The 15,755-nt window shown below is 41.2% G+C and overlaps 1 protein-coding gene across 3 annotated transcripts in view; it reads right to left on the bottom strand.

Annotated features, from left to right (window-relative positions):
* Nucleotides 1-15,614, bottom strand: part of TAF5L (TAF5-like RNA polymerase II, p300/CBP-associated factor (PCAF)-associated factor, 65kDa) — a 28,976-nt gene extending 13,362 nt beyond the window's left edge. The window contains exons 1-3 of one of the 3 annotated variants that reach the window (XM_004693042.2): nucleotides 15,574-15,614; nucleotides 5,514-5,658; nucleotides 3,418-3,522 (exon numbers count right to left, since the gene is read on the bottom strand). In XM_004693042.2, coding sequence (XP_004693099.1) covers nucleotides 3,418-3,522; nucleotides 5,514-5,655 — 247 coding nt within the window. In that variant the 5' untranslated portion in view covers nucleotides 5,656-5,658; nucleotides 15,574-15,614. Of the gene's footprint in view, nucleotides 1-3,417; nucleotides 3,523-5,513; nucleotides 5,659-15,170; nucleotides 15,243-15,311; nucleotides 15,343-15,573 lie in introns of those variants that run through there. The other 2 variants (XM_012732774.1, XM_012732776.1) reach the window with 2 other exon arrangements.
* Nucleotides 15,615-15,755: the final 141 nt, after the last annotated feature.

The following is a 15,755-nucleotide window of genomic DNA, read 5'->3' as shown; positions in this document are numbered from 1 at the left end:
ACAGCTGGCTCCACCAGGTTCAAACCCAGGGAGCCTGCCTCTGAAGTCTGTGCTCTTCCTACTACATCTCCGGAAGAAAAGGGTCAACAGCCACAGATCTCTTAACCACAGCAAACTTGTGGAGACAAAATATATTCAGAGAGCTGCAGTCATGGGTGTTCTGATCTTCTATGACTTTGAGTTTTCCCATTAACTGATGCTGAGTTCTTTATCACAAGTATGTATCTTTCTCTTTAACATCAGCCTCAAATGTCCTATTGCAAGCCATGTAAGTAGGATATTATTGTCATAACAATGTGAAAAAACATAATCTGACTTATTTCTGCTCTTTTAATGGATTTACTTCTCTACGCAATATACCTTAATCCTCTGGCCATCTCAGAGGAAGAGTCATTATCAGCTCTTCCTCCTTTACTCCTGAGCCCTGGGGAGCCCACCTTGGTCATTTAATATGGAATCCAAGGCCCTGTTCCACTTCCACAAGACTGTCCATTTCTGGTCCTTTTCACCTGACTCTTAACTGCCACAGTGGAGTTTGGGCAGGCCTCTCTAGCAGCCCTTTCACAAACCCTTTTATAAAACTGCTTTTAAGTAATACTCAAGTCAGAGGTTGTCTCAGTCACATAAGCATGGTTCACACTTCTAAGCCTGATGAGTAGGTCCTTTCTCAGTCTGCTTTTAGTGTATTTGGCTTTATTTCCTCAGTCTCAATAAAGCTGGTCCTTTCATTGTTCTTGTTCAAAGAATCATCATCTCTGCCCAGGTGTTTGTGGCTTTTTCAAGAATTCTGAGTCCAACTCCTTTTCTACAACAGTTTTGAAATCCAGCCCATTTTCTAAGGGCTAGTTAAATTCTACCTCCTACTCAGTAAAACCTTCTCTAACACCTTCCCCTAAGTCACTTTCCCCTTTTATTCGAAATGTAACTCCTATAGGTACAAAATAGCAATTCAAACTGGTCTGTAAAAACACTTCCATTATATTAAAATTTTACATAAGAACATTTACTTTTAGCTTTTTATTGTTAGAATTAGCTTCCAAATTAGATTAGTGACTACATTTTATGTTTTATCTTGATGCTCAGGCAATTCTTGCTCATTTGATTGGGTTGACTGCTCTTCAGAGACCTGAGGGTAGAGAAAATGTTCCAGGAAAAGCTGTCTGTAAACAGTCAATTTATAAACCTTAACTCATGATAAGCTAAATAAAAAGTAGTTGGTAAGGTAAAACATGTACCCTCTCCAAATAATCTGTAACCAATGGATTAATGAATTAAATTACCAAGTATCAGACAACCTTCTCAGTTTTGAAAAAGATAAAAAATAGCAAAGATTGCAGTCCACCAAAATGTACATTTCTCAGCAAAAAAAAAATCAGAATAAGAAAGGTACCACATATTAGGGAAAAAACAGCACTATCAAATATAAGGGGTCAATAACTATTCTACATTACAAACTCTGGCAAATATTTAAGCAAAATGCCATGGGTCCAAAGATAAATTTGAACAGAAAACTGTGTACCAGGATGAATCATTTAAGTGATCAATGAAAGTATTAATTCTTCACTGTTAGTCAAAATTTTATAGTGACATTTCAATGAGTCTATTTTATCATAGTTATGCTTTTGCAAAAAAAAAAACATAAATAATAATCTATAATGTCACTACACTTATCACATGAATGTTAATCCGAATCTATCACAGCCCTGATAAGAGCCCTTTCATGCCTGAGCACACGGGGTGCGTCACTATGACAATGACAGATCTGGGGCTTCATGTTTGCTCACCAAATGGTATGTGTGGTGTCTACACACTGTACTCATGAGCCCCACGTATAGCGCTTCGCAGACACAGGCTGAACGAATGAATGAAAAAGGAAGAAGACAGGCATCTTTTTCTCAGCCAGGTTCCTACTACTAAAGTGGTGGGAGAAATCTATCATGGAGAGATAATACTCCCATTTTAAAAACCAAATGAAATAAACTTCTAAAAAACTGATTAAATAATTAAAAATGGCTGAAAGCCACAAAAACTAATGTAAACGATTAAAAAAATAACTCATTATCTCCAAGTTCTTGCTTACCTCGGAATGAAATCCTTCTTAAAATTCAAATTTTCTTTTTTTATCCTTAGTGGAGATGGAAAGCAGCTGATCACTGTTCTGAGATATTTAACATTCGTATCACATGAGGATCTTAATGGAATTTCTTTCTTTCCAGTTTAAACATAATAGACTTTTTTTTTAACTGAATCTTTAATCTCCATGGTTTTTTCACTTTTGTAACTATTTAAAGACCACTTTCTTCTTATGCATTCCATCACTCAACAACGGTGAGGCGGATAAGATCACCCACCCTAAGAGGGCTTTATTTTGTAAACTGCACTTCATGTAACATTTTGGCCAATTTCCCCAACCACAGGATACAGACAACGTGGATTACTAGACATTATGAGGATTAAGTAAAATCAGGGCAACTTCAAACATTTGAATACAGGGTATATTATTTTAGTTTGTAATGATCATCTTATATGCACCTTTATCCTTTAATATTATTAGCCTTAGTATTGTTCAAATAAGGAAAGAAAAAGAAAACTTCAAAGTATTTTAACTACAATTTCCCACTAACTAGCACCTCATTTTTCTCACTCCTTTATGGGCAGAGGTGGCTTTGTATTTCTTACATCTCAAGGCATTCTGTCAGTAAGTACTAAACAAAAGACTTAATAATAACCACAGTTAACATAATATCTCATACTGCAATTATCTTTCAAATATTAAATTATAATCAGTCATCGTGGGCCTGAACAAGACCTCCTGGTTTTGTCTTTGAATTGCCTTCTTCATTGCACATAAGAGAAATGAAGGCCCAGAGATGACTCCATTTTACTAAAATGATTAATAAAAAAAATATAAAGAGAGTTAAGCGAAAAAACTAGCACTCATCTACTGATTCTCTGTTTTAGTGGTCATTACACCATCCCTAAACTGGTTTAAACCACATCTAATTTTTTCATTTTGTTGATTCACATAGACTAATTAATGTCTTGCACTTTTGGAAATAAGAGGAAAAGATCATTGAGATATACTAATCATTAGTGAGATCAACATACATTTCAAACTGCTACATTTACGGATGTTTCTCTAAATAGTTGATTTACCTTTCACTTTTTCAACACAAATCACAGGTGCTGTGCTGCAGGCCAGGGTTGGAAGAATGAATAAAACACCCAAAGCCTTCCATCCTTGCAAAAATCTATGATTTAACTTTCCCAGAAATGCCAGCAGTTTTGATGCAAGGACTATGTCAAACTACCTTTGAATCCCTAGCACTTAACGCCATTCTTGGGATACAGTAGGTTCTGAGGGAAATGTGCATCGTTCCTTCTTAAACAGAGAAGTTCCTTGTGCTGAGTACTTACCGGTGAGAAAATTCCGCAGTCGTCCAAACTGTACTTCATATTGCTGGGGTTCTGCCTGGCAAGGGGCTGCAGACACTATGTTGGCACAACCAGATTCTGATTGGACTACGGAAGAGATACACGAGATGGAGACGGGAAAAACAAAATTATTAACCCAGTATGTGGCGGGAAGGCGGGAAGATGATGCTGAATATGCATCAGTGGTAACTGATGTTTCAGTAAACTGTCAGTTGTTGGAATTCTGGTTGAATGTGACTGATGACACATGTCTATCTCCTCTCCCTCCTGATATTCATAAAATGATAGTAGAGAAATGGAAAGGTATAAAGCACAGAATAAGTGAGCTAAGAGGACAGGCACGTAAGTTCACAAGAGAGTTATCTGGAAACATCTGCCCTTATGTTGACATTTTATAATAATGTCCCCTGGTAGGGGTTAATTTTCAGTGATTGTACTGGGTACTTTGTGGCCCCTTTCAATCTGAAAATTCACGTCTTTCAGTTTTGAGAAATTTTCTTGAATCATTTTGTTGATTCTCTTCTATTTTCTCTTTTTGGGACTTCAATTATTTCAAGGTTGGATCTCCTGAATGGATCCTTTACTTTTCCCTTGCATATTCCATTTCTACTTTCTGGGAGACAACTTTCCACCCTCCCATTGACTTTCCATTTTTGCTATCATGTATTTAAATTTATAAAACTTTTGTTGTTCTTTCAATGTTCTTTCTTTTAGCATTCTCTTCTTGTTTCATGCTATCAAGGACGGTGTTTTTAAAGTTCTCTTCTCTCTGCGGCTGGGTCTGCCAAGCTGCTCCTCACTGTTTCTTTCCATCGCTATTTTTTTCAAAATAAGTAATTAGTTTCTTCCAGGGTCTGACAGCCCCTAGATGTCAGCTCATAGCTGAAAGTGAGGCACTACAGAGCTGATGGAAGCTCCATGTGCTCATCATCCAAGATGACCTATGTCAACGTCTTTAGGGCTTTTCTCTTGGGCAGCTCAGATTCAGGAGGGAGGAATCTTTTAATCACCTTCCTGGAGGATATGTGTCCGACTGCCAGTGATCTGGGCAGTGGAAATGGAGGGAAGAAGGCTGGAGTCTCAGTATTTGGTACGTAGACATACACTTAATTTCCACTCTGTGCTTTAGCTTTCTAAAAAGAAAAACAAAATTTCCTTACCCTTCTTGTAGGGAGAAAGGGGACAATGGAAACAGTGGTTGGGGGTGGAGAAATATCAATTTTAACAATAATCAGGATGAAGTAGGAACACATTTTAGAAGGAAGAAGACTGTCAGTGTACCTTAGGGGACCTCAGAGAGACTGCTGGAAGCAGGTGGACAATCTGGGAGGCTTCCCGAGGAAGAGTGGCTCCTCCCTCTCCTTCATGCTGCCCTTGCCTGTGTTCCTCACTCACCAAGACCTAAAGATTCCTAAAATGTACCCTCCTCTCTCCTCTCCATTCCTACTGCTGCTTCCTTAACTCAGGCTGTCCTCACCTTTCAATGGCTGTCACTAGGCCTTCTAACATGCTTTCCTGTTTAAACTGAGGCCTTTCTCAGTTAACTCAGCCACCACAGTGATCTCCTATTAAACATTATATCTAAACTAAGACAACTAAGAGGAATAAAGCCCTGGAAGGCTGTAAGCTAGGGATTGTTCCTATTTTCTATTAAGAACAGCACAAAATCGTTATTCTTAGGTTCTAAAGAAAACAAGGCAGCAGGAGATTATTAGTGTACAGTAAGTCTGTGGGGGTCCAGGCTAGAAGCCAAGAGGAACAGAGACACTCAGGCCCTAAGGGTCTCATAGAATAATAGTTTAGAGAAGAAAAAGTTGCATACGGCATCAGGTACTGATAACAATCACTTAGCATTATGAGGAAGACCATGACAGTAGGAAGTTTTTGGAAGTGGTTTTGAATGTGGCTTTGAAGGCCAGTCACCACCACTCATTCGCTGCTGCTGCCCAGGGAGAGGGCAGGGAACCTGCTCTCTCCAGTGCTATGTCTGGAAGGGGATTGGGAACTAACTCCTTGTGGGTCTTGATATGACTTCTCCTGCTCCAGCTTGTGTCCCCCGGAGAAGCCCCCACAGGTACCTGTGAGGTTGGCCGCCATCTCCTCAGCAGTCTGAGACAGCCGCAGTCCTTGCTTCAGGGGCCCGTCTGAGTCCACGTATTGCCGGCGTTTGAGGTAGCAGGACACTGCCATCTGAATCTGCTCGGTGCGCACTCGTTTCATGACCTTCAGGGAACCACAGGATGCAGAGCCATAAGGGATCATGGGGAACATTCAAATGAACCAGGACTCGCGGGGGGGGGGGGGGGGAGGCAGTACTTTGCCACGGGACTAGTTAAGTGGCTTAGTTAACATGCGAAACTAAGTTCCTCAATTACTGACCTGGCGCTCGCTTCTATTTTAATATGTATTTTCCCAATGACAATGCAGCTTGTTTCAATTATGGAAAATAGGAATATCACAGACAACAAAACCCCCACAGATCACCCCCCATTTCCATTTAATACCATGATTTCAATCTCCCCAGGGAACTACTCATTAGAGATGCTATCAAAGAGCAAACAGGACCAGCTGAATTCCAGGGCCTTTTACTTCTCCTGCCTACTCAGCAGAGAGGTGTTAATTAGCAGTGAACCAGCCAAAAAAGCAGGCAGGAGGCAGCACAAAATCAAAGACCCGACAAATTCAGAAACTAGATAAATAAATGTTGGGAAAGTGAGAAGTTAATAATGAGGAAAGGGAAGATAATGTGTTTTCGTAATAGCCAGGAAAAGGCTGCCAGCACTGAGTCAAAGATTGGAGTGGTTTTTTTCACTTAATTTTTTATTTACTGCTTTACTCTTTACTTGATGCCAGTACCAAAAAGTATCAATAATGGTAGCGAGGTAGGCACATTTGTGAGAAAGCTTACAAGAATGGAAACAAAAATGGTAGAAGTGTGCTAAACAGGACGGCATTTTGTGATACTCAAGCTATTTTGAATTTTCCCACAATACAGGATGATTTTCCTTGGCTTCCCTTAGTATCAGTGACAACATACAGAGAAGCCTGGTGGGGTGTAGGCCTCAAACATGGCACTACCAGAAGTAAAGAGCACTGCAGTCCACACGCCACTGCCAGTTGCATGAATTTTGCCAATTCACTTGTTATAGAAAAATGATTTCTTTTTCAAAGCCAAAATCTGGGGTTTCTTGTGGGATGTATGCAAGGTTATCCATATGCATGTGGTGGTTCCCCCCCTAAGTAATATTCTTTAAATCAAAGGTTCCCCATTTTTTGGGGTGGAAGATCTGCTTTCAAAAATTTATTTGCAGGTGCTTAAGTTTCCAGTTTCAGCTACATACACCGGTCTTTGTGATTCCTCCATGCTTTTTTTTTTTTAAGATTTAAAATCCTGGGCCTCCCAAGTGGTATGGGTATGGGTGTGTGTGTGTGTGTGTGTGTGTTAAAGTCTCAGTAGTACTCACTAGCTACTGCAGCAAGAATTCGATCCCTAGCCAGGAAGCTGACCCACATGGCACAGCCAACCTCTCCTGTCACCCTGCTACTCCCTCCACTGTGGATTTCAGTAAATCTGCCTGTTCTGTTCCCCACTCTGTCTCTGGTGAATTGAACAGAGCAGGGAATGATCTGTGATTTGGAAGGCAAGGTAACAGAATTCATTCACACAGAGGAGCAAAATGTAGACAAAAAAAAAAAAAAAGAACACAAAAAGTAAAGATATCTCTTGGAAAACATCAAGAGCAATAATGCTTACATTACAGGGGTTCCAGAAGATGATGAACAAAAGGGGCTGAAAAATTATTTGATGAAATTAATAGTGGAAACATTCCCTCATTGGGGAAGGAAACAGACATCCAGGTATAAGAAGCCCAGAGAGCTCCAAGTAAGAGGAACCCAGAGAGATCCATAACAGGATATACTACAATTAAAAAGGCAAAAGTTAAAGAGATAAATGTTAAAAGCAGCAGAAAAAAAATAGCTTGTCACACACAAGAGAGCTATCATGAGGCTAAAGGCAGACTTTTCAACAGCAACTTCAACGACCAGAAATATTGAAAAGAAATACCCAGAGACTCTGATTCAGTATTGTATCTAGAGAAAAAAAGATATAATGCATATACAGAGACTGTGACATACTGCCCTTTCATGGCTTGGACCAAAGTCAGGATTCGTGGATATAATCACCTTCCCTCACAGCTCTATAGTGCTTGTGAAAAAGCTGCTTTTAATCTAACTTCAGAAGCTCTAATTCTCCAAACTCTTCCAAGCAATCTGGTTCCTTATACTGTAGCTGAGATCAAACTTTTCCAGATCTCCTACTGCCCATCTCTTGTTGCTACAGGAATGCATGCTGGTATCAATGCACGTCTCTCAGCGTTCCAACACAGACAGGACAGAGATCATCATCATAAAAAAAAGGTCACCTGTGACAGGGAAAAAGACAAAACTATATAGGCAAAAGGGAAAGTGACAGAGAGAACAGACTCAAAGCTGATGTTGCGCCTTCAAGGTGGAAAAATGTACAGGAGGGGAATGTACAGGAGGGTGAACAGCAGAAAAAACTGGCCATGCTGCGGATTACTAGAAACTAGCCTGGAAGTACTGATTCTAGTGAATGTGCCCAGTCCAGCTGCCCCAACGGGCAGTTTCTCACACTTGCAGCCCCACTCATGTCCAGAGACCTTCTCTGAGGGCGGTCATGGTGCTAGCTGAAGGAACCAGAGGAATGCCGGCATTAACTCTCTTTATCACCACACTCAAGGGGAACTCCAGAGTGATAAGCCAATCAGCGTAACTGGAGTTAATTCCAATGCAAACATATTTCAGTGAAATAATTAACAGAGTTCTACAGAAAAATCATTTCCCCCAAAACTGATTGCAAAGTACCAATATCCATAAATGGACATATGCACAAACAAAAAAGCTCCCTGACATAGTCTGTTAAGAGACTCAGACACTAAGACCAACACAGTAAATTCAAGTTACTTGCTTAGCTTTTCCCATAATGGTAAAATCTTTTATGTTTCAATGGAGTTTGGACAGAATTATATCTTTGTTGAATTTTCATTTTCCTCACAATTTTTAATTTACATAAAATATCTTGACTTTTAAAAGTAAAAAATAGGTGATCACATGCTTTTTCCTCATGTCACATTACATTAGCATTCCTGGAAATTAAAGTGAGAATTCTGATACAATATCATACATTAATGGTTGCCAACTGTTTATCTAATATGTCAACAAAGTTGCTATATAAAATTAGTACATGATTCTCTTCCTGTCTCAAAGTAACCACAGCCACACTGTTACTACTTAACTGCAGAAATATAGGACTACAGAATACACTGAACAGAGGGGTCTGCTAACACAAGCTCACAAAATCCCTTCACTGGTTACAGATGGCACCCCAGCCCCACCCACTATGTTCTAATGTACACACAGGTGGAGTGCTGTTGAAGGAGACACCCCAAACCACCACTACCCAGGTTATGCAACACACAAATGCCAATAGGGTATTGAAACACCAATAGAGTACTGTCTTCATTGATAAAGTGGCAGCTCTTTTTTTTTTTTTTTAAAGATTTATTTATTTGTGCATACAGAACTGGGGTACAGGCCAGAGGCTCAGGGGTGGCAAGAGGCTTCACCAGAGACAGAGTGGGGAACAGAACAGGCAGATCGATGAAGTACACTGCTGAGGGGAGCAGCGGGTGGGTCAGGAGAGGTCTGCCACGCCATGTGGTCACCTCCGGGGCAGGCAGGAATTGAACTTATGCAGAAGAGGCTTTAGATTTTCAGTGCTGTGCTTTAATCTGCTGCACCACCAGGGAGGGCCAAAAGTGACAGCTTTTAATACAGGAAAATCACCATCATCATCAGCTCCCTTGTCATCTACTAGCAAGTACTTTAAAGAAAAAAAAAAAAAGATTTGGGCCCTCTTGGGTGGCATGGTGCGCTGCACAGGGAAGCTAAGCCAAGTTGTGGCTGCTTCAGTGCAAGTTCAATCCCCAACCTGGAGGTGACCCACATGGCACGGCAGACCTCTCCTGCCTCACATGCTCCCCTCAGCAGTGTACTTTGTCCATCTGCCTGTTCTGCTCCCTGCTCTATCTCTGGTGAATCCTCTCACCGCCCCTGCACCTCTGGCCTGTCCCCCAGTTCTGTATGCAGAAATAAAATCTAAAAAGAAAAATTTATTTTTATTTATTTATGCATAAAAGAACTGGGGGACAGGCCAGAGGTGCAGGGGTGAGAGGATTCACCAGAGACAGTAACACAACAGGTGGATCTACTGAAATATACTACTGAGGGGAGTAGTGGGCAAGACAGAAGAGGTCTGCTGTGCCATGAGGGTCAGCTGCTGCAGTGGCTGGTGGTAGCCTGACAGTGCTGAGACTTTTCCCCTGCGCCATCAGGAAGGTCCAATAAATGCTTTTCTAAAAGCATTTTTTCCCAGCGGTGAATTTAGGCTTAAAAAATAGATGAAAAACTTATTTTTGTTAAATGAGAGATCATGCAAACTGCCTAGTAGGTAACCAGTCCTCTTACTGGCCATACTGTTAATGGTTATAATGTCTATTATAAGGTCATTTCAAGTAAGGCCTAAAATTCTAGCCTTTGCATTAAAGGCATTGTCCACTACTAAAACATCATCATAAAGTGTACTGAATTAGCTTTCTAATAGTCTAAATCACAGCTGAGAAATAGATGAGCCATACTACTTTCAGTTTCAGTCATACCCCATATAATTTAAGAACTGTAATGACCTTTCACATTTAGTCTTTGCTCAGACATGGCTTGATAGGAATACACTTGAACTAGAGGCTGTGCTTTTTCCCCTGGAGTCCTAGTAACTAGCACGTGAATAGCTCATAGTCAGCGGCTCAGGATGCATCATAGAAACCTAGAGGGCTATTTTTTTTTTGGTCAGGGGGGTGAGGACAGAAATCAGATCACCAGGTAGACAGATGACACTAGAAACTGATTTCAGGGTTCCATGATATTCCAGAAGTCTTTCCTTATCAACTAATTTTTTTTTCTACGGCTTCCCACCCCAGCTATTCCAAACCTGCATCAGTCTCCTTAACCAGCCAGCTGAGCTGCTTCCGATCTCAGTAGACTAATCACTAAGACTTGAGACCCTTCAATGCTAATCCAATCAGTCACTTTCTCAACTATACTAAGTCTCTTAGTTGCTAAGCATGAGAATCTCCCTCAGGTCTCCCTCTCTCAGTCACTTTCCCTGGCAAGTCTATCTCCTTACTCCCCCCTTCCCCTTTCTTGGTCCACTTCTCATTCTTTCCACTCACCACATCAAGGCACTCCTTACTCCAGACTTAGGGAGTCTCTAGTCAGAGCACCCTCCTGAGTGCAGGTCCAAGTCATTACTACTTGGATGTGACAAACACCTAAAATTCACTATGCTCGATTTTGCCTTCTGTCAAAATTCCTTTCCTCATTAAGTCTTCCTAGCTAGCTTAACAACACGATCGTCCACCACTAAAACAAAGACAACAAGAACCCAGTCATTAAATCTCTCTCCACTGGCCCTTACTTCTAAGCCACTCTCCCCTTTTCTACACAGGATTCTCTCTTGCAGCCTTACTGCGCTATTTGACAGAACGAGTCCTTCTCAACTTCACAGTCCAACAGCCTCCAACCTCTGATTCTGGCTCAAATGTCCTTTAGAATGCAGGCAGAAAAAAAGACTCCAAGCTTACAATCGCACCCCCTGCAAGACACGCAGGCCATCCACTCCCACCATCACTTAGTTCTCCCTGAGGGAGGGTTACCTCATACAGGGCATTCCTTATCTTTGAATCCTATAAAAAGTAAAATAAGTGTATTCAACTTCTGCTTGGAATTCTACAGTTTATTTTAGGTTCATGACTTTTCTGGGTTTTTGTGAATCAAAAAGCCACAAATATTTGATTCCTGTGTTTATACTTCTTTATAGCACAGAAAAATTCTTTCTATAAAAAACCTTAGCACATGGAAGAGAGTGGCACAGAAAGGATAGCTACATTATGTACCAGGTTTGACTTATAAAGGAAGCTTTCACATATAATCTACTTGCAAACACCACGCGGACAGATGTGATGGTAAGTTTTTAGACAACAGGGGGAATGTGTTTTCTGGTGTTTATCCTTCTCCCTGAAATGGATTCCAAGTGCAGCAAGTGAGGTTTTGGAGATGTTTTAATGACATAAAAACCTTTATGGGTGTATCTTGGAGGATCCACGAACTTGTGAACAGTACTGTCCACTTGGACTTCCTGCAACAAAGGAAACGTCCGAAGTCTGCACTGTTCTGCACAGCAGCCAACTGACACATAGGGCTATTGAGCAACTAAATATACGGCTAGGGTAACTGAAGGACTGAATGCTTAATTCAATTAATTTCATTAAAGGCTGATTTGTAATATAATAAAAAGATGTTAGCACCATGTTTCTCTGAAATAATGCTTATACAGAAATTAAACATAAATTCTTTTCTGTTGGTAGACATAGAAGGTATAAAAATGTGACACAACTAGAGAAGGTCTGATAAATGCTTTTATTGTATTTCCTCTGAGCTACAGAAGTCTGAAGAAAAATTAAACCTAAGTAAGCACAAGTGCAGTTGGTACTGCATTAGACAAGTTCTCAGAACGTGTATTACTTTGTGAAACTAATACGCGGGTATCTTAATAATGTTAATTCACAAGGTTTTACAAACACTTCTAATTACTAAATTAAGCTCTAAGAATTAGAATTCAGCTAGTAGAAACTGAACCACTTTTATTACAACTGAACACGATAAGATACATTTTAATACATTTTACTAGAAGGGTATCTAACTTGACTGCTTAAATAAAGAACCATAAATGAAAGTTCTCCATAGTGTTTTCTAATTCTTGCCACAACACCATGTTTTTTTAAACCTTCATAAAGTGAAAAATGAAAAAGGAAAAGTGAATTTTTTTCAGTAGAGAAGCAGAACAGCAGTTAATTTCTACAAAAGGTCCAACTAAAAATGTCAGTTCAAATCTGAGACAACCTTATCCTTGCAAAGTAAAAATAAACATTTTTTGGCTACCCTAAAGAAAAGCCTACCAGGATTGCACAGGAAATAGTCAAATGCCTGCTTAAGATCTTTAACTTTCATATATATTTCATATATATTTAAAATATATAGACAATATATTAACTCTTGAAACAATTTTACTCTATTTACTCAGATCTTCAATCTGAGTATCTCTGTGGTCATTTGGGCAACTCTGAGTCATCAAATTTTATTTTTCAGAGTACAACACCTTTGCCTTTACTAAAACTACGAGAGCACTTTTGAAGCCACATGATGCCCTCACTGGGACTCTGAACCCAAGTAAGCCATCAGTACCATTCAGCTGGGCAACTTTCCCCTCATTCATCATTTATATATTTATTGGTTGTATAAATATCCCAAACTAGCTTTGACTGAGGTTTTTGCAGCCCAGTATGTATTTCCTAAAGAACATTTTGCTTGAAATAGAAGAATTGTGAGAGTGCCCCGTAAAAGGAGACACTCGAATTGTGTTGATAACCTCTTTTCCGAGGGACACTTTCTAGGGTGCCCATGACTTGTAATAAGGCATATACAGTATGCATTTGAAGTTAGTTTTTAAGAGGGAAGGCTTCCTGGAATGACCTGGAGGGTTCTTTATGCCTTCTGTGAGTACTTCCTAGGCTTCCAGATTTGATTAAAAGCAGCATTTTCCTTTTGGAGTCATTGGGAGATACAGAGGTATCCAGATAAGTGGACGTGCCACCTCTGATCTCAATCTGGCACCACACAACTGCAGACATAATCTTTGCACAATGCTAATCTCCGCTCATCTGAAAAACTTTTGATTACCTCTACTGGCATGGATGACAAAATATTTCAGTCTCCACTGTGTCGTTTCAAGGTTACTTTGATCCACCTAATTGGTACCTTTTCACCTGTTTACCTAATTGGTACCTTTTCACCTGAGTTTTCTTTTTTTAAAAAAAGATTTATTTATGTGTACAGGCCAGAGCTGTGGAGTGGCGGTGGTGGTGAGAGGACTCACCAGAAACAGAGTGGGGAGCAGAACAGGCAGACTGATAAAATACACTGCTGAAGGGAGCAGCAGGCAAGACAGAAGAGGTCTGCCAGGCCATGTGGATCAGCTCCCTGGCTGAAGTGGCTGTGGCTAGCTTGTAGTTCTGCGCTCTAGCCCACTGCATCACCAGGAAGGGCCCTCACCTGAGAGGTTTTGATCAAGATTCCTCCACTAATTGGAGCATGCCCACCTGGTTTAGCTAAATTGTACTCGTGTTTCATAGTTCAGTTTGGAGTAGCTATCTTTTCCTTCAAGAAGCCACCTTGAGCTTGGTCCCTCCATCTACTGAACTCAGAGCACACCTGTATTACAGTACTCACCCTACTTCTTGTCTGTTTCCTCTGCTACCACTACCAGTACCTAAAATGGTGTGCACACCATTGCTATGATTTCCTTATGTGGCATAAAGGAGATGTGAACTAGGCAACATTCTTCAGGTGGGAAAGCTGAGGCCCACGGAAGTCCACGTGCACAAGGTTCTCTGGGTGGGAAAGGAAGGAACTCCAGTCATCAGGTAACGAAGCCCCACGGCTCAATGGATTCTGCAGTAGTAGATGTGGGGCTTCCTGGGCCTGAACAATGAAAGTTTAACACCTGCTGGTTGGGAGAATGATCAGAGCAGTAACCAGTGAGTATCTGTTACAGGGAGGCTGGGGACTTGACTTCTAACACTGTCCACTGAATAATGCTGGCTTGGGGGTGGTTCCCATTCAACTGCAGCAAAAAAGCCCCCCCCCCCTTTCTTCCCAGATGTTCTTCATAACCATTATCTGGGTGCAAAAACAAAACCAAGCCCCTCCTCAAACAAACAAACAAAAAACAAACCACAAAAAACCAAACAGTTACTGAGCAGCTACGGGAAACTTTTACTTTGTTGCAGTGACAGAAGCACACATAAACCTCATATTTAGAGGAAGGAGCAACACAGTTATCCTAAAACACACTAATCTGATTTATTTTTGGTGACAAATTACTCAAAGTAAGATCATCTTTTGGTTTTTTACTTAAATATTGATTATCAAGACAGGAAGGTTTTGTAATTCATAAGGAAAATCTATGCTTGTATGTTTCAAATTTAGTCCAAAAAAATTAGGCCTAAATAAGGAGCCACCAGGATACTCTTGCCAAAAGTGAAATTATAATGCTAATATTTACAGAGTACTCTGTCCTCAGGCACTCTCACATACATTATTTCTTTTTCTGATACCTTTTAGAAGGCCCACTTGTAAATTACCATTCATCCATTTTACAGGAGAGGAAACTAAGGCTTACAGAGGTTACAAGGATCTTTACATAGTTTCAGCTTTAGGCGCCTGCAGCCACCAAGCCCCATTCACTACACTAAGCTTCTCCGATTTTGAAGATGAGACACAAACTCCCTTTCCAAGTCCACTTTCAAAGCAAGACTATGGCCCAGGCTGGGGAACCGGTGGCTGGTTCTGCCCCATTTACCAACTCAGGCATTTAACACACTTGTACCACGTTAAGAGAAGACAAATGCCTCTTTGCTGTTTCCCTTAACACAGCACTCAACTGCTTGTTAGTGGGAGTTACCATTCCAAGATTTCAATCTGCAAGGTCAGAGTTTGGGCAATTTAAGACAAACGCCGCATGGGATTGGCAGACTTACCTTTTGATCCCAGAGCTATACCGGCGCGAGATCCGCATTATAACACCACTTTCACAGCTGATGGGAGCATTGCATAAACCTTTACTGCTCTCCACTTCCGCTAAGTCTAAATCATCAACTCACTTCGGACCAACGCCTTACCTAGCACATTTTCAAAAATCCTGGAGCTTCGCGAGTACCGCCCGGGAGCACAAATCTTACATTGCTGTCATGAGTTTAGCCACCTCAAAGGCAACCTTCCAGGTGGGGATCCTCCAGCAATTGCTAGTCTAACTCTGGATCTCCCGTGTCACATGCAGAGGTCGATTTCACACCCATCCACCCACAGTCACCATGTGCGAAGTTTAATCTTGAGTTCGCCAAAAGACATTTTCCTTTTTCCTTAAATGAGAAAGATTTGGACCTGTGCTCCTGCCAGGATGCCCAGCGCTCAGGACCTCTTCCCGGTGGGCGCCCCGATGCCGCCCGGGCGGAACCCACCCGGAGCAGGAACGCCGAGCCCCTCCAGGTGTAGCTGCCGACTGCAGGCCACGCCGCCCGCGGCCGCCTGGGACTTGGAGGCCGAGGGCGGAGGCGCGGCCGCCG

The sequence above is a fragment of the Condylura cristata genome, unplaced genomic scaffold (genome assembly GCF_000260355.1).
Source record: "Condylura cristata isolate star-nosed mole 26May11 unplaced genomic scaffold, ConCri1.0 scaffold00035, whole genome shotgun sequence".
Classification (NCBI taxonomy): domain Eukaryota; kingdom Metazoa; phylum Chordata; class Mammalia; order Eulipotyphla; family Talpidae; genus Condylura; species Condylura cristata.
This window is presented reverse-complemented; position numbering and strand designations above follow the sequence as displayed.